The following is a 24,335-nucleotide window of genomic DNA, read 5'->3' as shown; positions in this document are numbered from 1 at the left end:
AAAACACGTTTCATAGAGTAAAATACAATTTCTGAAGTTAAATATTGCTTATTATATTTAGGAAAGCTCTTTATTTAAATCTTTAAAAGATATGAAATCTGCAAAAGGTTCTCATACTCAGTGACTTAACATTATTCATATTTCTACTACAGCTGCATATGAGATAAAGGAAAAAAAAATTTTTAAGAGCCAAATAGGTAACTACATAACCATACAATAAAAATTTTTTCAAATAAGATTAATTAATAAACTACTGCACTTTTAAAGTTGTACACATTATAATGGGTCAAATACTGCTGTTTTAGATTGCAACTGTGGATCGCTGTAACAAGGGCACAGTGTTAAAACTCCAGCATTAAACAAGAAGTCTCATTAAGACTCAGTATCTGAGGAAATCCATGTTGCTGGTACCCACTGAGGCTCCTCCTGAGCCTTCTGTATGGCAGACAACAACTGGGCACATGCATCATGCAAGCTGTCATTCACAATCACATGATCAAAAAATTGGCCAAACTGAGTTTCCATTCTTTGGGCTAAATTTTCCATCTCTTGTAGGTCTTCATCCTTTAGGAGAAATAGAAAAATATGGATAGTACAGACTTAATTGGACAAATGGAAAAAATACAGTTTGTTATGCTGTCACATTCAGTCGTGAAACTACTTATAAAAACAGTAAGGTCCGCAAATTTTGCACAGATGATTTTTAATAATGTTTAAAACATATTTTCTCAAAATTCTACAAAGCTAGCTAACTAGAAAATAGTAATTTTTTTTTACCCTCTGTTAATTGAAAGAATGTTGCTAAATATAGATAAAATTATTATTTTTTTTAGACAGGGTCCCACTCTATCCCAGGCTGGCATGCAGTGGCATCATCTCAGCTCACTGCAGCCTCTGCCTCCCAGACTCAAGTGATCCTCCCACCTAGGCCTCCCAAGTAGCTGGGACTATAGGCACATACCATCATGCTCAGCTAAGTTTTGTAGAGAAAATGTAATTATTATAACAGGTATAAGCATATCCTTCCAAATTAATGTAAAGCATAAGCAAAGCTGGGAAAAATATATCACTATCCACAGTATGTCATCCTTTATTTCTTAGAAATGTATTACTGAGATAAATTTTAATTTGTAATTTTTTAAAAATAATAAAAGACTGAAGTTTTTATTTAAAAAAATGAGGTCCAATAAATGTCTTCTAAACTACAAAACTTATGTTTTAATCTTTAATCTTAATGTCTGGTCATGTTTTGCAAAATTTAGTAATAGTTTGCAGACAGATTACTCCCCTCAACTTCCCATATGAAGTTATTTTACTCCTCCCTAAACACTTGAAACTCTAACCATATACAACATAAAACCAAAGAAAATGTACCAGTTTAAATAAAATTTAAACATAAATTTCAAGTGAACATTAATCTGATAGGAATAACATTATTTTAAAGATACAAAATGGCCACTTTCAACATGAGGATGGTATAAGCCAGTTGTATTACTGTTTCTACTATTGTGAAATGTTCATTTAATGAAGGTAAATTGGCCTTCACTTGGCACTAATGCATTAAATTCATTGCTGTTATTTTCTTATTAGTTCACGAAAAATAGTACCACTTGTCACCAGTTCAATCTGAAACACAAATACAAATGCAGCCACCAAAATCTTGTGGCTTTACAAAGTGACCATACATATGATCCAGAAACAATTTTGTTAATTTGTTTAGACTGCCATAAAAGTGAGAACAATTTTAAATGCCCATAAGACTCAGCAAATACATTCATGGACTTCACTGTTCACAAGGCAAACTGGAAAATCAGACCTCCAGAGTCATTGAAAAAAAAATGAAAATAAAAATAATAAGAGAAAGGATAATTTAAAGATACCTGTGCTTGCTTTGGCAGCACATATACTAAAACTGAAACAATGCAGATTAGAATGGCCCTTGGACAAGCATGACATACAAATATTTAGTGAATCATTCATAGTTTTAGTTTCAATTTTGCCAAGTAAATAAATTCTGGAGATCTGTTTCACAACAATGTGAATATACTTAACGCTAAATACTAACACTGAACTGTACACTTAAAACAGTTAATATGGTAAGTTTTATGTATTTTTACCACACATACACACACACACAAAATAAATGGCTGTAATATCTTAATCTAGGTGATGGTTATCTGGGTGCATACACACCTAAAAACTCATTAAACTGTACACTCTATACACCTTACTGAATGCATGTTATGACTCACAATATTTAAAGTGTATTTCATGTAAAATATATGTATGCAACTGGAAAAAAATCACTTGTTCTAGGATGAGATCACTGATTAATTTCACCTGGCTTGCCCCCTCTATTATTACCATCATCATTTTACAGATGAGATATACTCACTGAGCATTTTTAAAGTAAGCTTTTAAGTAAAAGATAATCTGTTTAAAATACAAATACCAGGTTCATATATGCCCAATTTCTGTTTGGCTTTGCAAACTATGGCTCAAGGATTTTTTTTTTTTTTTTTAGCTAGATCCAAAAAAATAAGAAAGAAAAAAATAAGGGTAGCATCATAGCATTTATTAAACTTTATTTTTATATCTGTAAGTGATGTCCCTCCAAAAGGATAAATCATAAGGGCATTATCCATTAGAAACAAAAATTACATTCTCTAACACAGATCCTGTAGAAACAATACAATTTTAAATTTTGCGTTTCTTGTTTGTTTGTTTGTTTTGTTTTGTTTGTAAAATAAAACCAGAGTAAACCATATTATTGAGGGTCTTTTGGGGAGGGGGTCAAAAAGGAGGAGGAGAACAATGAGATCAGAGATCCTTGGCCTGACCCAACCCAGATCTCTCCCACGCAGAAGTCACTGAAAGCAATACAGTAATTTTTGACTTGCTCTTACCTTGAACTTCATGTCCACAAAGTAGTCAGTAATAATCTTGGCATTTTTCCGAGATTGTTTCATACACCTCATATTCGATGGCTTTATAAATATGACATAGGGCTTCAGTTCATGAGTTCGAACCACTTGAATATCCTACACAGAAAATTCAAATGCATACTTATTTTTTGTTTGTTTTGAGACATGCTCTTGCTCTGTCACCCAGCCTGGAGTGCTGTGGTGCAATCACGGTTCACGGTAGCCTCAACTTCCCAGGCTCAAACAATCCACCCATCTCAGCCTCCCTAGTAGCTGGGACCAGAGGCACATGCCACCATGCCAGCTATTTTGTTTTGTTTTGTTTTGTTTTGTTTTGTTTTTGAGACAGAATATCATTCTGTTGCCCAGGCTGGAGTGCAGTGGTGGGATCTCTGCTCACTGCAACCACCGCCTTCCCAGTTCAAGCAATTCTCATGCCTCAGCCTCCCTAGTAGCTGGAATTACAGGCTTGTGCCACCACGCCCAGCTAATTTTTGTATTTTTAGTGGAGATGGGGTTTCGCCATGTTGGCCAGGCTGGTCTCGAATTACTAACCTCAGGTGATCTGCCTGCCTCAGCCTCCCAAAGTGCTAGGATTGCAGGCATGAGCCATCACGCCTAGCCCCAGCTAATTTTTTTTTATTTTTTATTTTTTGTAGTGACAGGGTTTCACTATGTTGCCCAGTGGGGTCTCAAACACCTGGCCTCAAGAAATCCTCCCATCTCAGCCTCCCAAAGTGCTGGGATTATAGGCATGAGCCACTGCACCTGACCTAAATGCACATTTAAAAACAGAAGTCCTAACTTTCTAGAGTCAACATGAAGCTTCTCAAAATTTCTAAGACCAGAAATTAGCAATTATTTTTAGAGTATCATCTCATGTGCCCCCAACTGCTCAATTCTTAAAAACAAATGAACATTTTAATAATTTGAAGATGGAGTTTTAGAATCAAAATTAAGGTCAAATCTTGACTCTTACTAGCTGTGACTAGCAATTGAAATCTTACTAGCTGAGCAACAGTCTATACATGAAAGAATCTCATTTACTGAGAGTAGGATTCTGTACATGATCTCATATGACAAAGACAGACTCTCAAGATGGATCAGCTCTGTTTCACCTTCACTTCCCTTTCCTCTTGCTATTATCTCACATTGGATACTACTGCCATCTCTTTTCCTCTGATTCTCTAGCACACGAAGTGTATTTCTAATGACAAAGAAAACATGGCCGGGCACAGTAGCTCATGCCTATAATCCCAGCACTTTGGGAGGCCAAGGCAGGTGGATCACTTGAGCCCAGGAGTTCCATTGCCAGACCAGCCTGGCAAACATGGCAAAACCCTGTCTCTACTAAAAATACAAAAATTAGCCAGGTATGGTGGCTTGCACTTGTAGTCCCAGCTACTAGGGAGGCTGAGGTATGAGAATTACTTGAACCCAGAAAGCGGAGGTTGCAGTGAGCCGAGATCATGCCACTGCACTCTAGTCTGGATGACAGAGCAGACCTTGTCTCAAAAAACAAAACAAACACAGACACACACACACACACACACACACACACACGAAGAAAATACAAAGATCACAAAAATTGGGCCTATGGATTGCATGTTCTTTATCTTACCTTAACTTGCTCACCCCTGCTCCATTCTACATGTGGTCTCAGGAAGGTAGCCACAGATATGACAACATAGAAACCTCACCTCCTTGTACAAAGCAACATCTTATTCACTCCACAAGAAGTGACCTTGATGCCTTTGTGATCAAGGTTAAAGCAAGAAAGATTCTTGCTTCTCTTTGCGACCACCCACTCAGTTCTGCTTTTCTGTATGAGAAGCAAGACTTCTTTCCCAACTAAAAGCAAAATGTTTTAAATTGACACATTAAGTAAGATCTTGGATATGAGAAATGGCCTTATTCTTAAAAGGCTAACAGAATAAATGTCTCAACTATAACCTACAGCATGTGCACAAAAAATGGATGATATGCATTCATTGTTTGGGGACATAAATATTCCACAAATATTCCATGGACCCACCTGAGGCTCTAAGTCCATGACGCAGATCTTTCTTTCATCAAGGACTGTTTGAACAGCATCCACACTAGTGCCATACAGGTGGCCTTTGTACTCACCATACTCCAGCATCCTGCAAGGGCAGGCCAAACAAAACAGAACGCTTTCTACAAAGAAAATATTATTAGTAGTAACATGAGGATAAACTGCACTAGAGTTGAATATAAATATGTGGACTTTATTAGCACAGAAAAAATGAATAGATATTCAAGAGGTGAACAAAATGAGCATATCTAGAGTTTATGTATTTCCTCAAATTCTCCAAGGTTTGCAAACTCCATTCTGCTCCCTTTCCAAAGCTAGTGAGTTGGTATGCTGATATATCAATGTACATTTCATGCTTAACTCCTCAGAAACAAAAGGAATTACCCAGGAGCTTTGGAAAATACATAAAAATAGGGAATCTATTTTGAATGTAAAACAACAAGAGGCAAGAATCAGCTTCTGAAGCTCCACTTTACCTGTGACTATATATGAGGCTTTCAAATGTTTCCTTGGACACATAGTGATACTCACGCCCATTCATTTCATAACTCTTTTTAGTACGAGTAGTGTCTATCAAAAAAAAGGGAATGAAAGGTTTCGGTGTCTTCAAAATTATTTGATTACCAATATACATTTGAATAAAGATATCTAATCAAAATAAATAAATGAATATATAATCAATTAGATAAAATGCTAGAACTAAAAAGAAGAAGCCTGAATTGGTGATAAGTTCTTATATCAAAATCAGTTAGTCTATAAACCTTTATTGAGTGTGTATGGTGTGAAAAAGAATGCACTAGGTATTAAGCCAACATAAGAAAGACCTAAGGTAACACCTGTTATTACTTCAAAACAAGTGCTAGTGAATTATGTGTGAACCTTTAGATGCCTAAAGGCTCCCAGGTAGCAATACCAATAATATCTTACATTTGGATAGTACATTTCCCATCATCTCATTTCATCTTCCACACTCTTATCTTAGGTAAACTGTTACTATCTATATTTTACTCATAAGTAAAGCTTTTGGAGAAACTTGCTCACATTCATAAGACTGATGAAAAATGAAGTTGAAATTAGAACCTATGTGTTCTGACTCCTCCTAGATGAATGTTTTTTACAATAGGTGCTCAAATTTGAAATGGAGAAAGCCCATGACATTCTGCAATCTTGACCAGATGTGTTAATACCCAAGTGAGTGGTGATTCGTTTTAGGGATCTCTAGGAGGGAAAGATTAGCTGTGTCTAGATTCAGTCTGATTCTTTGATATGGCCACTTTGATTACAGACTCTTCAACTTAAATAGTGACAGGTCATATAGAATATAGGAATTCATCAAATATCTAAAAGTTATTTGTTGTCTGCTCATTCATGTATTCAACTAGTGTGTACTGAGTGCCTACTATGTTCCAAGTATCATGTTAGGTTCTGAAAACACAAAGACAAGTAAGACAGTTTCAACTCTGCATCCCATATACTATAAAGCTAGTCCCTTAATCTACATTACCACCAGTTCCCTTATTTATACAGAATTTGTGTATTTGCATCTGACAAAGTTTAAGGATGAAATAGATCAACATCTGATGATATCAATACATGGAAATGATCAAGTAGGAGCTCGAAACCAGCCTTAAATTATCAAAGGAGTTACCAACCTTCAAGGGGGTCTAAAAGCAAATGTCATCTTGGGGTCATTTTTGTATTTTCCTTATTCAAGCCTCTCATCAGATCCTTAGAGTTCCTACAGTTACACCACATCTCCCACAGCTTCCTACTTAAAACAAAATTCTAGTGAAACTTTATAGCTCTCAGGTGATAGTGAATTACGTCAATCTAAACCCAAGATGACTCCTTCTCCTTTGCTTCCATTGGACTAACATTCATATGGTAGGTTAAAGTCTGTGAATTGATGCATAACTTGAGGTATCCATTTTAAGCTTAAAACTTCCATTTAAAAAGCAAAATATGAGAGTATTTTCTCATTTTGAATGATTAAAATTCTACATTGACATTCTTAAAATTCTTCTATGTTCTGTGGGCATTTTATTTTTATTCAGACTATCAGAAAATGGTGATTTTGACCAGGGGCGGTGGCTCACGCCTGTAATCCCAGCACTTTGGGAGGCCAAGGCGGGTGGATCACCTGGGGTCAGGAGTACAAGACCAGCCTGGCCAACATGGTAAAACCGCATCTCTACTAAAAATACAAAAATTAGCTGGGCATGGTGACATGCACCTGTAATCCCAACTACTCAGGAGGCTGAGGCAGGAGAATCGCTTGAACCCAGGAGGTGAGGTTGCAGTGAGCTGAGATCATGGCACTCCAGCCTGGGCAACAGAGTGAGACTCCATCTCAAACAAAACAAACCAAACAAACAAACAAAAAACACACAGAAAAGGAAAACGGTGATTTCTTTGGTAGTTTTTGGTTTTGAGATTAATGCCCATTCCTGTACATGAAAGCAGTACTTCAGAAAGCACGGCCTATGGGATGCGATCATAAAGCAACTTCTTGGTCTCCCACGGCCCTTCTGTGAGGCAAGATCTTCCCCAGCCCCTGCATAAAATCCTAGCAGTTTCCTGGCTAGGCGCGGTGGCTCACGCCTGTAATTCCAGCACTCTGGGAGGCTGAGGTGGGCAGATCACTTGAGTTGCAGGAGTTCGAGAACAGACTGGCCAACATGGTGAAACCCCGTCTCTACAAAACTATAAAAATTAGCTGGGCATGGTGGCGGGTGCCTGTAATCTCAGCTACTTGGGAGGCTGAGGCAGGAGAATCGCTTGAACTCGTGGGGCAGAGGTTCCAGTGAGCCGAGATCGCGCCAACTGCACTCCAGCCTGGACGACAGAGCGAGACTCTGTCTTAAAAAAAAAAAAAAAAAAAAAAAAACCACAAAAAAACAAAAGAAACAACTAGCAGTTTCCATGACTCTTTCACCTCTTTCACTCAGGTTTAATTTTAAAAGTCTATCATCACTCATGCCACAATTTCATTTTCATCAGCCAGTCTCAACTGACTAATTAAAATTCCATTCCCACATAATCATCAAAATTATAAACTTCACTTAGATTTTAGGCTGCTTCTCCACACATCTGGCTCAAATTTGCTGCACCGGGGAAGCCTACGCTCAGAGAAGCCAGACAAGAGTATGAGTCACTTCTCTTTCCTTTCATTGTATTTCTACTGCTCCTGCTTCTCCCTCCCCTCGATAAATCTCACTTCCACTGGTTTAGAACTCTCTAAGGCTAGAGTGCGGGGAGGGAGAGGAAAGCAGGAAGGAAGGTTCTGGTTTGGCAAATACTGATTCTGGCTGCTATTGGCTTTCTTTAGATTTGGCAGATGCTTAAATCTGGCTCTTTCTCTCCTAAACCATATATTGGGTTATTGTGCAAACCCTATCACCACCACCACAAGGCCTCTCAAGCCCATTCCTATTCCAGTTCGTCATCTGTGATTCCTTCTAAAGCCAGATATATTTGGGAGTCCACTTTTGGCCTTTTTCTCCGCAGGCTTCCTCCTGGGCAGGAATCATATAACCCCGGGCTGACTTTTTTATACATTACCTGCCCAGATCTGCTCCTTGGGCAACATCACAAGTCTAGCTGTGATGGACCCTATGAGGACAGCTACTTCCCAAATTATAGCCATTGGCCACTTCCTGTAAGCTCTCCTCCTTTGGATTTTTCAGGTATAATTTGGACACCATTCTTCTGTGTCCCCCAAAGTTCAGGGGACACAAAGAAAGCTCTCTAAGTGGTCCCCCTAGGTTCCTCTGTCTTGCCTTGAGGGGAGGGGGGAGCAAGCACACCCGCACACTCTTCCCACACTCAGCGGGTCTGGAAACGCAGCACGGCTCTCTCCAATAAAAGCCTCCCTGAAACGCCCTCAGGAATCTCCCTCCCCAAGCCTTTTATACCCTCGAGATGTGTGAGGAGTTTAACTTGTTTTCACATTCCTCATTTAAAGATGTGCATCTTAGTGCCACAGTCAAAATTTTAACTTCCTTTTACACATATTAGAAACTATGCATTATTATACATTATTATAAACATGCATTATTAACTTTCTATTTTCTTGAAATCAGGATTTCTATCTCAAGTCTTGATCTTTTCTATTTTTACAATAAAACAGCTTTTCTTAGAGTGATTTTAAGGATGAATCTCAGTATGAAACAAATAATTTCTTCTATTTTTAGAATTGCAGCTCTCAAATGTCTTAAAGCTTAAAAAAAAACCTCATATAACAACTCTAAATGGGTAAAAAATTCACACAACTCTACATAAAGTCTGGAAGATTGTGTTTTAGGAGTTGGTTTGGAGCTGGTAGTAGTGAAGGGGGAGTTTAGGAGAAACAGAGGAGTTATGAGTAAAAGAAAATAAGAAAACACTTTTTTTTTTTTTTGAGTCAGTCTCACTCTCTCGCCCAGCCGGGGGTGCAATGGCGCCATCTCGGCTCACTGCAACCTCTGCCTCCCAGGTTCAAGCAATTCTGTCTCAGCCTCCTGAGTAGCTGGGATTACAGGCATGCAGCAGCACACCCAGCTAAATTTTGTATTTTAAGTAGAGATGGGGTTTCACCATGTTGGCCAGGCTGGTCTTGAACTCCTGACCTCAGAAGATTCACCCACTTCGGCCTCCCAAAGTGCTGTGATTACAGGAGTGAGCCACTCCACCCAGCCAGAAAACACTATTTCTAAAACAGTTGTGTATTGTATAATCATACTCATAAATTTATATAAAGTTGTATGTGCATATATCAATTTTTAGATAGTAAGTACTGGGTGTATGTTAGCTATTATTGCTAACTATTAGTTTGCCTGAAAGGCCATCCATGTTAAGAAATAGAAAAAAGCCCATTTAAAAGCCAGCAGCCTACATTCCAATAAACCAATTTTCCTTATTAAAATAAATATGGTTAGAAATACTTAAGAACTATCCCTGGTGTTGTATACTTTTACAACAAAGATGGAATGACATAGTTAAATGAGATGAGCAAAGAAAGTTTTACCAAAACACAAACCATTATGAAAGCAAAACTAAACATACGTGGCACAGCACTTTGAAAATGGCTGGGATTAAATTCAATAAGTTGTCTTCTGAGCTCATTTACTCCAACACCAGAGGGTCCTAAACATAAAAAGTCACACACAGAAATTATCAGATGTGGATAAATATAATTATGCGATGGAATAATCATTCTAGTCCTTCTATTGAAGAAACTTGAGAGCAAATATTTTTAGGGAAATTATGTAACTTCCTTTCTCATAAATTGGAAGAATCCCAGAAAACTTTTGGGAATTTTTCTAGTGACCCATGGAATAATCCACATTGCTTCAACATTCAGGAATGAGGTAAGGAATCGCAGGAACCTGACCCCCAGCAAACTCTATCTAATGTTGAATGCCATGAGAATTAGCTGGTCTCATTTTAGAGAATCACAGAGCTCTGCCTTTCCTTTTCAAATGAAGTTTTTATCAAGTCACAACCAGAAACCAGCCTCGACAATTATAGGTTCTGTGACTTACAGAATTCAGGGGTACATTCCTGACAGGTGATTGAGTAAGCACCCCCATGTCCAGCTGGAGGCAGGGCTGCCTTCGTGGGTATAGAACCTGTGCAGTTACACAGGGCCCATGCTTAGAAGGATACTGTGCTTGGATGAATTATCTGCTATTGTATCTTGAAATCCTTGATAATGTTTTAACCAGGGGCCCTTGCATTTGCATTTTACAATGGGGCCTGCATATGATATTGCTGGTCCCAGCCGTAAGGCACATCTTTCTGCTCTACAGGGACCTGCCTTGCTCATGGAGCTAAACACGCAGACAGGAAGGCAGTAGGATACAAGTTGCTACTGCTACAGGGGCCAGCTTTGCAAAAGTCATGGGCACAAAAGCAGGTCACTCCTGCACTATATTTGCCATGATCTTTATAAAGCACCAAAGATACAGTCCAGAAGATGTTACTTTTCTAAATGAGGTAATTACAAATTTCTTAGGAGAATGGACTTGAAGAATTTAACACATTTCTCAGGGAAATGGACGTTAAGAACTTATTTTCATGATACAGGTTAATGATCTGCCTGGGGAAACACTCATCTATGTTTACAGAACAATTCTAAGCAGGCCAAAAAAAAAAAAATCTCAGTCATAACGACATCATAATACTTGTTATATAACAAGTAGCTATATAGTTCATGGACACCATGGCATACCACATTCACTTGTAGATTTTTTTATAAAGCTTGATACAATAAAATGTTACTTATAAACTCACAGTACAATGGTTTTATTTTGTTTTTTTAAAAAGGTATTTGTATGGGGGTCTATAAAGAGTTCTACTTTTACCATCATTCCCAATATGAGACACCTGAATCTAGAAGGAAAACTCCTCAAGGAGGAGGAGAGAGAGTGCATGCTGGGACATACCCATGAGCACTATGAGGCGGTACTTGTCTGAAGGGCGTCGCTGGTACCTCACCACCTCCTCGTAAGGGGCACCCACTGCACTGTAGCAGCTGCCGGTGCAGCACACACTGGCATGCAGCGGGCTGAGGTGAGACTTCCTGCGACACAGGCGCATGCTGCGGCGGAAGCCAGCTAGGGAGGGGAAGTGCACAGAACATAAGAACCAGACAGGAGAGATCACTTGTAGCCTCACGCCTGATGAAATATGTAGCAACCATGATCCTAAAGTGTTCGTTAATATAGTCACGTCTGTCTGAAGTTAGAAGACAGGAAGTCATATGAGGGAAACATATGAAAATGCCCCTGCGCTAGCCCATCTCGCACCTGCTCTGGGCCAGGCATTGTCCTGGGTGCTGGGGAGAGAGGGCTCAACTAATCCAAGGCCACTTTCTCATGAAATCTGCATTTTGTAGAAGAGGAGAGACAAAAAGTAGAGGAAAAAAAATAAGTACTTAGAAGACGAGGTAGATAGAGACTGATGGGGGTGCTTTTTTAGATAGGCAGTAAGGTTAGAGTATCTCTGAAAGGTTGGCATTGAGCAGACATCTGGAGGAAGGCAGGGAGCCAGATCAGGAAGCCTCTGAGGAGACAGGCAAGCCAGGTCAAGGGAACTGCAAGTGCAGTGGTGCAGAGAAACGAACTGTGCTTGGAGCATTTGAGGAACAGCAAGGAAACCTGTGTAGCTGCAGGGCAGTAAGCAATAGGGAGTATGAAACAGGGTAGGGGGAAGTGGCTGGAGCCAGATCACATAGGGCCTCTGAAAAGTGTTGGATTGTTTTGGAAGTGTGACGGGAAGCTGTTGGCGGTGGCATGATTGGATTCATGTTTCTGAAAGACTCCTCTGGTTGGTGTAAACGTAGAGAGAGCAAGTGTGGCCTCAGGGGAGAGCAGTTAGGAAGCTACTGCAGTGGTCTGAATGAGGGATGAGGGTGGCTTGGGCCAGGGCAGAAACAGTGGAGCAAGCTCATTTTTCACATTTTTCAGGTGGTTTCACTAAGACACAGACAGATTAGGTGGTTGCTTAGGACTGTGTGGTCAGTGCAAAGTTGGACACATGGATCATGATTTCTAAGCTCCTAGATTCCTGCCTCATCTGCCTTGTGAATCATGGGACTTTCTGGTATCTTCAGAGCTGTTTGCAGGTCTTCTCAGTAGACAGTTAGCAACTCTATGTGTACATATAAATACACGTGCACACTTCAATCTATATTTGTATGTCTATATATTGAAAACCATGAGTTCACACCAGTACCTACAATGTCAATCCAACACTAGAGGATTCATTCTAGACTTCCCCTTTCCATGTTTATAACTCCCTTCTCTAACAGTGAGAACCCTGGTCCTTGTTGTCCTCAATACATTTGCTTATCATATCAATCAAGAGCACTTAAGTGTGCAAGATAGGGGACAGACAATGTCAATCGCCTCGCAGAAAGTGTCAGAGCCCAAGCTGGATGAGGCGGGCATCTTTGTAAAGCCTGTTGGGCATCAGAGGCCAAGTGATGGCAGCGGACCTCTTGATTTTACTCTGGCTCTGACAACCTGCACCAGGCTACCATTGTCCCCTGCACAGATGCCTTCTTTACCCTGCTCATGCTCCTTACTCTCCACCTTTGTGTAGCTGCGTACTCTGCTCAGCTCTACCTGACAGCTTTTAGGCTGAATGATTCTGAAAGCAATACAGAAAGGTGGCCCCTTGTTTTCATTTTTTGTTTTTTGTTTTGTTTTGTTTTTTCACACTCCCCTGATGATTCCAAAATGCATCCAGCTTGGGAACCAACCTTCTAGTTTAGAGACCCTCCAGCTCTGCTAGTCTTCCCCTGCCTCCCTATAGAAGGAAGCCCAGAGCGGTTCTAGATGAGTGGTACCTGGTCCTACAAAAAGCTCTGCCCAGGTGACAGACTATAGAAATGTGGCCATAAGAAGTAAGTTTAAAAGTCAGAGACTTTGTCTCTTTAGTGTAAGATAAATAGGTTATGAAACAGTCTGAAAGAAAACAAAAAGATTTGTGTTTGGTGAGTAATTAACAGATACCCAGTGGAAATTAGATGAATAACAATGAATAATTAACAGATCAGAATATTGACAAGAATAAAAGACAGAAAGAAAAGGAAACTAGAACGAGGAACAGGTTTGGAAATGTCCATCAGCAAAAGAAGCTTTCAAAACAGTGTCAGGCTTGGAAACGTAATTTAACAAGTGACAGAGACCCACCTCGTATTATCACTTACCTATAAAGAACTTCTGACCATAGCCAACAAATTCCTCCTTGTCTACAGAGAACAGCAGGAGCAGAATATGTGAGAGTAAGAAGTTTATTTAGAACAAATTCACGAAATTATCTTCAACTTTTCAAGTGACTACCTTAGTAGATGGCAGCAGAGTTGAATTTATCCTTGAGTGGCTCATTGAATGTTCTAAGCATTTTTCATCCTGTTATTCACACACAACAAACTACAGAGATGCAGTTCACAGAATTTGAGCATTATACCGAATGTATTCTGTCTAGTACGGTTAAAGCCAAAACCAGTTTATTAATTTTTTAAGATAAGTTTCCTTAGGATATGTTTAAAAGTACATACCCAGTTTTAATGTTTTTACTGTGATTCAATATCTTATAACTTTAAACAAGCTTAAAGTGGCTCTTTGTTCTATTTATTTATTTATTTATTTATTTATTTTCCGCTCTTGTTGCTCAGTCTGGAGTACAATGGTGCTCTCTCAGCTCACTGCAACCTCCATCTCCCAGGTTCAAGCAATTCTCCTGCCTCAGCCTCCTGAGAAGCTGGGATTACAGGCATGCACCACCATGCCTGGCTAATTTTTGTATTTTTAGATGTATTTTGTATTTGTAGATGTATTTTTAGATAAGAGATGGCGTTTCACCATGTTGGTCAGGCTCAGGTGATGCACCTACCTTGGCCTCCCGAGTGCTGGGATTAGAGGCGTGAGCCTTGTTCTTGACCATACTGTTTATAACATTATTTTTTTCTGCAGCTCCTAAAATTAATCTCTTTGCTAGATACGGGTTTTTATTTTCTCCCTCTTAAAAGGGTTCATTCTATATAAAATAAGATTTGCTCCATGGCTGCCAAATGTTTCTGATTGGCCAGGACTCTGAGAGACAAAATGAGGAAAACTGCGTCCAGTGCCTCTGAGGCATCTAGAAATAGTTCAAACTCCTGTTTCTCCTTCCACTGAGACCTCAGAAAAACACTCCAGAAAAAAAGTTATAAGAATATTATTTTCAAATTACTTTTTACTTAAGTTCCTTCTCATTTTTACAGCTCTGCTCTAATCATTTAAGTAATATATGACCAAGTGCGGTGGCTCACGCCTGTAATCCCAGCACTCGGAGGCCGAGGCGGGCAGATCACTTGAGGTCAGGAGTTCGAGACCAGCCCACCCAACATGGTGAAACCCCGCCTTTACTAAAAATACAAAAAGTTAGCCAGGTGTGGTGGCTTGTGCCTGTAGTCCCAGCTACTTTGGAGGCTGAGGCAGGAGAATCACTTGAACTTGGGAGTTGGAGGTTGCAGTAGGCTGAGATCAAACCACTGCACTCCAGCCTGGGCAACAGAGAGAGACTTTGTCTCAAATATAAACATATATATAAAATATAAAGAGCATTTGTTAAGACAATGAACTGACATATGCAACCTTTTTTCTTAACCTTTTTTTTTTTTTAAAGTGTTTTAAAATACAAAGAAAGAAAACACACCAATATCAATTCCATCTTCTGGTAAGTATGTACATTTTCTCACTTAGCTATGTCAATAAGTTTAAAAAGAAATGTTTTCTTGGGGATATATTCATAAAGCTTAATTATTTTTATTGTTCTTTTAAATGTTATCTATGAAACTGAATATTTAATCATTGATTTCACCCACAAAATGTCATATCCTTGGAGAACCTCATAAACTTAGTTTGGAAGTGTGTTTCCTGGGGAAAAAATGTAAATATGAGGGGGAAACCATAAACAACAACAAAACAAATACCGTATCTTCATCTTAAACATTATCTGGGCAAGTATTCATTTTGAGGCACTGAAAGATCTTAAACATAGTTCTATTTGGTGTATCTAGGAAATAAAAACAATTACCTTCTGAAAGTTCCTCTGGAGATTTGGGTAGGTGCAGAAACAGACATGAAAAGTTAAGCCTTTAAGAAGATAGTGTTAGTCATCAAATCTAGACAAATGACATAAGCAAGACATTCAGGTCACCACTAGCAAAAGGTAAGTCGGGTAGGGCCTCGCAAGGCAAATGATGACCACATGATTGGGCCTGAGAAACTGGTTTGCCCTGACTGCACTGCTTGGGACAGTACCTTTTTCTGAAAGTTGCCTATCAAGACTTTCCCTGAAGGCTTTTTAACCCAGGAAGACTCTACTTGGTTGGCACAAAATGGAGCTTGAAAGGGAGAACTTAAAGGAAAGTAACAGGTTTGAGCCTTCTCTCTCCTCTCTCCCCGAGGCAGTACTGCAGCAGCTCTGTAAAGGGGAGGAAGTGGTAGAAATGGCACTGGCGCTGGGGCTGGTGCTGCAGCAGCCTCTGGCCCGAGCAAGCGTCCTCATTCCTTCCCCTTCCTAGGTCTCACACACTTCCATCCCCAGCTGCCCCTTGAAGACAGAGGAAACTGAATATGAAGCAAACTGTTTTGTTTTCTAGACATCACAAAATAGCCATATTCTGTTTTTTGATTTGTTTGTTTTGAGATGGAGTCTCCTCTGTCACCCAGGCTGGAGTGCAAATGGTGCTATCTCGGCTCACTGCAACCTCTCTCTCCCGGGTTCAAGTGATTCTCTCACTTCAACCTCCTAACTGGCTGGAATTATAGGCATGAACCACCACGCCTGGCTAAGTTTTGTATTTTTAGTAGAGACGAGGTTTCACCATGTTGGCCAGGTTGGTCTTGAACTCCTGACCTCAAGTGATCCACCCGCCTAGGCCTCCCAAAGTGCTGGGATTAGAGGCATGAGCCACCATGTCCAGCCTTTTTTTTTTTTTTTTTTTTTTTTTTTTTGGCACTTCTGATTAAATAAACTACACCATCACCTCGTTACCTCCTGGGGAAATTCAAGGAAGTCATACTATACTTTATTCAGACTACAGACCGAAACTGAAGAAACTTAACTGCTCACGAAGCAGTCTAAGTAGCAAAATTAAGCATCACGGAATGAATGCCAACGGTTCTATGCTTAGAAAATATGCCAGCTGGGTGCTAACTGTTCCTTAATTGAGCTCCTAAGAAAGCTGGGTTCAGAACGAATCAATGCTCGAGAGTTCTCTCTTTTCCAGCTGAGAGGAGTCCACAAGGGGCGCTCTAGAGTAGGCAACTCCCTCTGCAGTGCTGTTCACCAGGAACTGGCTGCTGACTCCCGCAAGGAACAAGATTTCACAATAATAATACCTGCTAACACTTGTGCAGCACTTCCTGTGTGCCAGGCACTGTTCTAAGCACTTTATTCATATAAATTATTGTTCCCATTTTAGAGGTGAGGAACCTGAAGGGCAGAGAGGTTAACAGAGAACCTGCAGTTAGTGAGTAATGAACCCAGGGTTCAAACTGGCCGATCTGGCTGGAGTCTGTGGTCTCACCCATTGCCTCTCCTTCCACAGACCCACAAACACTCCCCGGCCTCAACCACAGCCTTCGCATGTGGAGTGTTCTCCAGTGGAATAGAACAAAGAAGGATGAGAATAAGCTAGAGAAATTAAAAACTAAGCCAATCCCAAACACTGGGCAAGGATAAATAATCAATTAAATTATTTCTAACAGGCCAACCATCTAATGGAAAATAGGACATTTTGAAACAACATAAATGTAAATAATTTAGAAAAGTGGTTCACAACTCATCTGTCTCAATGCTTTTTTTAAAATAATTAATATTCGTAGCAATCTCTCTACTTTTATGAAAGGAAACTCATAGATGGCATAATCTACCATACATGTAATTAAAAAAATCAATACAATGCTCCAGCTGTAACATAAAAAAACATTTTAAAGGAAGTAATTTATATTTTTAAAAATATATATGTATTTTAAAAGTATATACATACGAGGCAGGCGGATCACTTGAGGCCAGGAGTTCAAGACTAGCCTGAGCAACATGGAAACCCGTCTCTACTAAAAATACAAAAATTAGCTGGGTGTGATGGTACACACCTGTAATCCCAGCTACTCAGGAGGCTGAGGCATGAGAATCAGTTGAGCCTGGCGGGTGGAGATTGCAGTGAGCCCAGATCACACCACTGGACTCCAGCCTGGGTGACAGAGTGAGACTCTGTCTCAAAAAAATTTTTTTTAAAGTATACATATCAAAATATAAATCCTCAGGCATAACATCTTTGGAAGACCTAAGAAACTACTAGATGCTTATATTAATATTTACTTATAACAAAGAAGCATGGATTCAAGAGAATTTAAGAAATCAGAAAATATTCCTTATATGAAGTACAGAAAAATAGAAAAGAAACAGGTGGACACTAGAATAAAAAGTGTTTTGGTAAGTAATAAAAGGCTAGATTTATTTGTATGTGATAAGAGAAAGAAGGAAATTGCCTTAATTGAGGTAAAGATAATATGCCAAAGCAATTAGAGACCAATGAAATGGAGAAAATGAGGAAAAATAATATGCCTGGAATTGGGTGGGTCATGTTAACATGCCCTAGCAGGTTTGGAGTTTAAAGATAAAATTCTGTGGGGCCTATTTTGTTTTTAATGATTTCAACATTATTTTGAGGGACAGACACTTGATACTTACCGTATGTCATCAATAACAACAAATAATGTATTAAAGAAAATTAATTCAGTATAGATATACTTTCCAGTTTATTTACTAGCAATATCGAGTAGACAGGATACGTGGAATAAATCATTCAATAATTGCAAGGCAATGTCTGCATTCTGTTTGAATGTCTCTCTCCATAATGACTGTCTTCTAAATCACTGTGTTTCTCATGCTAAATCTTATGAAAACTTTTTGTGTGTTGAAAAATGACCCTTTTATATTTGTAACAAGTTTTGTCCAGCAGGACATTCAGAAGATATATGGGTCAAGAGACACCAGTTAAAGGCCAGGAGTATCCCCCAATCAATGTGACAATAAAAAAATGCTCCCAAAGAGTTCCAAAATGCTGCATCAGGGACAGTACTAGCCCTGTGAGAAGTACTGGTTAAGGTAAAATCTACATTTCACAACAGCACTGTTGCTGTATTTTTTAAAATACATTTTACTGGGACCAGGTGTGGTGGCTCACTTTGGGAGGTCAAGGTGGGAAAACCACTCGTGGCCTGGAGTTGGAGACAAGCCTGGGCAACACAGTGAGACCTATATCTACAAAAAAATTGAAAAATTAGCCATGCATGGTGGCATGGGACTGTAGTCCCAGCTACTTGGGAGGCTAAAGTGGGAGGGTCACCTGAGCCAAGGAAGTGAAGGCTGCAGCGAGCTATGATCATACCACTTGCACCTCAGCTTGGGCAACAGACTGAGACCCTGTCTCAAAACAAATAAATAAATTAGCCAGGTGTGATGGCATATGCCTGTAGTTCCAGCTATTTGGAAGGCTGAGGTGGGAGGATCGCTTGACCTCAGGAATTCGAGGCTGCAGTGAGCCATGATCACACTGCTGCACTCCAACCTGAGTGACAGATTTTTTCTCAAAAATATTAAAAATTAAAATTAAAAATAAATTTTAAAATGTATATTTGAGATTGACAACATGATGTGGGATACATATAGTTACTTTTTAATTTTTTTTACTGTTGATATATTTAAACAATTATTATAACCCTAAATATGTGTATAAATTGCATCAAAATTTGGAATATACATTTAAAAATCAGTACCAAATACTCATTTTTTTTACTCACCAGATTCAAATGTTTCTTCATCTATGATTTTCCATGGAGGCAAAAATAAAAAATGTTATTACATGACCATCTACACTGAGTCTATATTTTAAGTCTAATTCTCTGGCCCCCTACTTCTGCCCATACACCACCTTTTAAGTTTTTTTCCTAAATCAAGGTCAAATTGATGGTGTCCCTATGGCATATATCAACTTTAAATGAAAGACATGGCATTCGGCAGCTGAGCCATGATGACAGTCAGGGGTGCAGCAGGAGCTCAAAATAAATAAAATAATAGAGGATAAATAAAATAAAATGTGAAAAGCTCAGAGGGAAGGGGAAAGTGGAATGTCAGGGAAACCCGTAGAGATAGTTAGCTACTGCTCAGCTTTGCTGCAGATGGCTTGCTGATGTAGGAGGGGTGCACCCTGCTTGAAGAGTTGGAGACCCACAAATGGGGGTGATGGTGAGGAGAGTGAGCATATGAACGACTTGATTACGTTGGCTTGATCGGGTGGCTGAGAAGGATGTGAGATAAACCAACTTCCTCATTAGTTAAAACAACTCTTGTTAGCATTTTAAAGAAAGATTAAGGATTAAGAAACATACATGGAGGGCAATTTGAAATATATGGCAACATTGCCAATGGATGCATCCTTGGATCAGGCAATGCTGCATCTAAAGTATTCTCATGCATGTAAAATGATATATTTATAAAGCAATTCATTATAGCACTGTTTATAATAGAAACAAATGGACATAACACAAATGCCTACAAATAAGTGATTGTATCAGTATGCAATAACCAATAAGCTGTTAAAAAAAATAAAGACAAGGCTCTTTATGTGCTAAGATAGAGTCACCTCCAAGATTTAGAATGTTAAGTTAGAAAAGCCAAGAACAGAACAGTGTGCATTTCATGCTATCAAAGGGTATGTGCATGTAGATTTAGAAAAAAAGATGGGGGTGATGAAGTGGGGAGGAGAAATATACACATCATTGCTTTTTTTTTTTTTTTTTGCTTTTTTTTTTTTTTTTGACATGGAGTCTCGCTCTGTCACCCAGGCTGGAGTGCAGTGGCAGGATCTCTGCTCACTACAAGCTCCGCCTCCTGGGTTCACACCATTCTCCTGCCTCAGCCTCCCGAGTAGCTGGGACTACAGGTGCCCGCCACCATGCCCAACTAACTTTTTTTGTGTATTTTTTAGTAGAGACAGGGTTTCACCGTGTTAGCCAGGATGGTCTCAATCTCCTGACCTCGTGATCCACCCACCTCGGCGTCCCAAAGTGCTGGAATTACAGGCATGAGCCACCATGCCCGACCACATCATTGCTTTTTGGGCACAGAATATGTGTGGGGTGATACTGAAGAAAGTATTAACATTTATTGCCCCAAGAAAGAAAAATGAGTAGGAGAACATGGAAAGGGAGGAACTTCTTACTGAATATACCTTTGTAGTTATTAAATTTTGAACTATGTGAATTATTACCTAATAAAATATAATGAAAATTGTAGAAAGGAAATGAATATTACTGCAAGTTTTAAAAAAAAGTATACTTGGTAAAATAAACATAATGTCAGCAGTATTCTGCAGTTGTTCTGGAAAATATATGTGAATCATTGAAATGCCCACTGTTTCAAAATTTTATATTGTTCTTTCACTTCTAAGAACTAGACTAGCCTATAAAGCAAAGACAGATTCACCTATCAGACTAAGGTTCTCCAACTGGTCTCCTAACAAAATCCTAGTGATTCTTAAGCCTGTCTTATTTCTGCCACTAAATTTGAAAAATCTTTTCCCAATTTACAAAAAAATTAAAGAATAGAAATGTAAAAAACTTTCATGCATGGCTTCTCATTTTGGAACCTACTACTATTTATCTATACTAGAATCCACCAGAAGATGGCATCAAACTTAATAATAAAATATATATTGCTCTTTAAAAATTTGATACTGCAATATTTTATGTTATTTCACAAAGAGCAGAGGTTTCCAAGTGTTCTACCATCTGATATGCTGAGTGTTACTAAGTGTTCCTGAGATCATTTACAAAGCGCTGCTTTCTAGAACATTTTCTAGTAGATCAATGGGAACCTGGAGACATTACCACAGCTTCTCCTTCCAACGGCCAGAACTACAGAAGAAAGATGGGGGTGGAGGGTCATTTTACGCATTTCTCCCAGAGGAAAGGCCCATGGCCCCTTTGGACACCTCTGCTTCAGATAATCTATAATTGACATGCTTCATATTTCTTCTAACAGCAAAGCAATCAAGAGAAAATGTTACCTGCTTCCACACATTTCTCATCAATCTTCATGTCATCTTCTATAAAAGAGTACAGAAAGGGAGAAACAGAATTTAAAATGTGTCTGCATTAAAAACAAAATTCCATGGCCAGGCATGGTGGCTCACGCCTGTAATCCCAGCACTTTGGGAGGCCAAGGCGGGTGGATCACCTGAGGTCAGGAGTTCGAGACCAGCCTGACCAACATGGTGAAACCCTGTCTCTACTAAAAATATAAAAATTAGTCGGGTGTGGTAGCGCACACCTATAATCCCAGCTACTTGGGAGGCTGAGGCAGGAGAATCATTTGACCCAGGAGGCGGAGGTTGCAGTGAGTCGAGATAACGCCATTGCACTCCAGCCTGGGCAAAAAGAGCAAAACTCTGTCTAAAAAATAAATAAATAAATAAAAATTAAAAATTCCCTACGTATGTCAATAAAACTCATAAAATAAAAATAAAAAACTATGCATGTCAATAAAACTCCATCCACCTTATGATAAATTTACTTTTAGAGCTATTGCTTACTTGGAGAGATAAAAAGGGCTCTCCTGTATTAAATGAAAATGTATGATGTGGGAGGCTATATAATATAAAAATGGTGAAAAATTAAAAACCATAGGCTTTTGAATGCTGCACAAATTAGTTGATCTCTAAGCCACTGTTATCCATCTGCAAATGGAGAGAGTAATAGTACCTACCATATAGGCTAGGATTGAGAAAATGCATGAAAAGCTCAGGCATATGCTAAGTACTCAATAAATGTGAATTCTCTTTACCTTTAGCTGAAGTATATATAAAAGAATAAAGGAATATAACTTTAAAAACTACTTATCCTAATTCTCAAAACTCTCTACAGCACGATCTAAACCCAGCTTGGAAGGTTGTCGTCCGCTTCTTTCCTTCACGCATTTTACACTACCATTAGAGTGGACATCATGGCCTTTGCTACCCTGTTCCCTGTGCCTGTCATGCTTCTAGGTCCATCTCAAGCACTGATCAGAATGAATACCCCCTTGCAGAGCATTTTCTTCCTACTACCTTGAACTGTCGGCTACTGCACATCTATTGTACATCTATAACCATTCGGGGGTTTGCCTTCTTTGTTCTCCTAGACAGCTTCTTGAAGACAGGGACTGTCTCACTAGTTTTTACAGACTCTTACTACAGTATTTTGCACATAGTGGGCAAATGATAAATTATTTCTTAAATTGAGTTTTCTTTTAAATATCAAAATAGTTTATTTGAATATAGGTTCTGAATTTTTTTTGTCTTTCAGCACTTTACATCTTGTTTCTAGCAGTGCCCATCACATCCCAGGTGCTCAACAAATACTGATTTAATAAATGAGGCTAATACAGGTTCCAAAAGTACATAGTCTGTAAAAGTGTAGTCCAAAGTACAGTCTGTAGAATAAGCTACAATATAAAGTAACGCTTATCACCACCCCTTAAAAACTACATCATTCATTAATGTTTTTAAATGAAATATGAAAAATTTTATGAAATAACACTGTCTCGTACAGTTAGGGACACAGATAAACAAGCGACATGGTTTAGATTTCCCGCACTGTCATTTGTTTACTTGTATTCATTTAGAGATTATTTTCCTAATTAATTAGATTAATTTAATTTCCTAATTAAATAATTAGATTGTTATTAGCCATCCATAACAACTAGCCATCCATAACAACAGTGAGTTCATTAGTTCCCAGGACATAATAAAGTTGTTTTACTTTAGGGCAAACAAAGACTACAATTTTCACTTTTATTTTACAGAGGAAGGTACAAAAACCAGGCATGATTATCTAGTAACAGCACAAGAAGCTCTGACTTTTCTGACACTTGACTCTGATAAGTGTCAAGTGGCCCTAAGATAGGGCCACTGATTTTTGTTCTCCTCAAATCAATAATTCCACATTATCAGCTACGATAATGTACTGAATTGTGTTCCCCCCAATATTCATATGTTGAAGCCCTTGCCTTCAGTATGGCTGTATTTAGAGATAGGGCCTTTAAGGAGGTCATTAAGGTTAAATGAGGTAATATGTCTAGGGTCTTAAATTGATAGAACTGGTGGCCTTATAAGAAGAAGAAAACATACCAGATCAATCAACCTCCCTGTCTCTCTTCTTTTTTTTTCTCTCTCTCTCTCTCCCCGTGCCCCCCACCACCATCCCTCTTCTCTCTCTCTCCCTCTCCTTTCTCTCTCTCCCTCTCCCTCTCCCTCTCCCTCTCCCTCTCCCTCTCCCTCTCCCTCTAAGGATGCACAGAGGCAACACCAAATGAGCACACAGCAAGAAGGTGGCTGTCTGCAAGCCAGGAAGAGAGGCCTCACCAGAAACCAACCCTGCTGGAATCTTAATCTTAGACTTCCAGCCTCTGAAACTGTAAGAAAATAAATATCTGTTGTTTAAGCCACTTTGTCTGTGGTATCTTGTTACGGACGCTCAAGCTAAGACCATGGCCTTATCACCCACCAATACCATAGAGTTCCCAGCTCCCCTCTCCCACCAAGGGCTATTCCCAGGCTCCCCTCTACAACTCTTAACATGCAGTCTATAACGTGACCCTGAGTAGACAAACCAGAAGCAGGCAACCTGGACTTGCCCCTCTCTCCCTCTCCTTCTGCTCTCACCTTCCTGTGTCATACACCTTTTTTTGTTTTGGGGGGACACAGATTGGAGCCTTGTTCCCATAGATCAGCCTTCAAAAGTCATTCTGCAGTTCTCTGGTTTCCCTTTCCAAAT

General features: G+C 39.2%; 1 protein-coding gene and 1 non-coding gene across 2 annotated transcripts in view; one reads left to right on the top strand and one right to left on the bottom strand.

The window, feature by feature from the left end:
• Window positions 1-34: 34 nt before the first annotated feature.
• The window catches only part of MPP4 (MAGUK p55 scaffold protein 4), a 58,433-nt gene continuing 34,132 nt past the window's right edge, over window positions 35-24,335 (bottom strand). Inside the window, exons 12-21 of the mRNA XM_050750922.1 lie at window positions 21,590-21,628; window positions 19,323-19,343; window positions 15,547-15,561; window positions 13,676-13,717; window positions 11,406-11,576; window positions 10,024-10,104; window positions 5,457-5,550; window positions 4,960-5,068; window positions 2,907-3,041; window positions 35-564 (exon numbers count right to left, since the gene is read on the bottom strand). Of these exons, the coding sequence (XP_050606879.1) occupies window positions 373-564; window positions 2,907-3,041; window positions 4,960-5,068; window positions 5,457-5,550; window positions 10,024-10,104; window positions 11,406-11,576; window positions 13,676-13,717; window positions 15,547-15,561; window positions 19,323-19,343; window positions 21,590-21,628 (899 nt within the window). The 3' untranslated portion in view covers window positions 35-372. The remainder of the gene's footprint in view (window positions 565-2,906; window positions 3,042-4,959; window positions 5,069-5,456; window positions 5,551-10,023; window positions 10,105-11,405; window positions 11,577-13,675; window positions 13,718-15,546; window positions 15,562-19,322; window positions 19,344-21,589; window positions 21,629-24,335) is intronic.
• Window positions 1,883-1,987, top strand: LOC126933241 (U6 spliceosomal RNA). Its single transcript, XR_007718483.1, has one exon. It is a non-coding gene; the product is annotated as a U6 spliceosomal RNA (small nuclear RNA).

The sequence above is a fragment of the Macaca thibetana genome, chromosome 12 (genome assembly GCF_024542745.1).
Source record: "Macaca thibetana thibetana isolate TM-01 chromosome 12, ASM2454274v1, whole genome shotgun sequence".
NCBI classification, from domain to species: domain Eukaryota; kingdom Metazoa; phylum Chordata; class Mammalia; order Primates; family Cercopithecidae; genus Macaca; species Macaca thibetana.
Note: the sequence above shows the minus strand (reverse complement) of the source record. Positions and strands in the feature narration are given on the sequence as shown.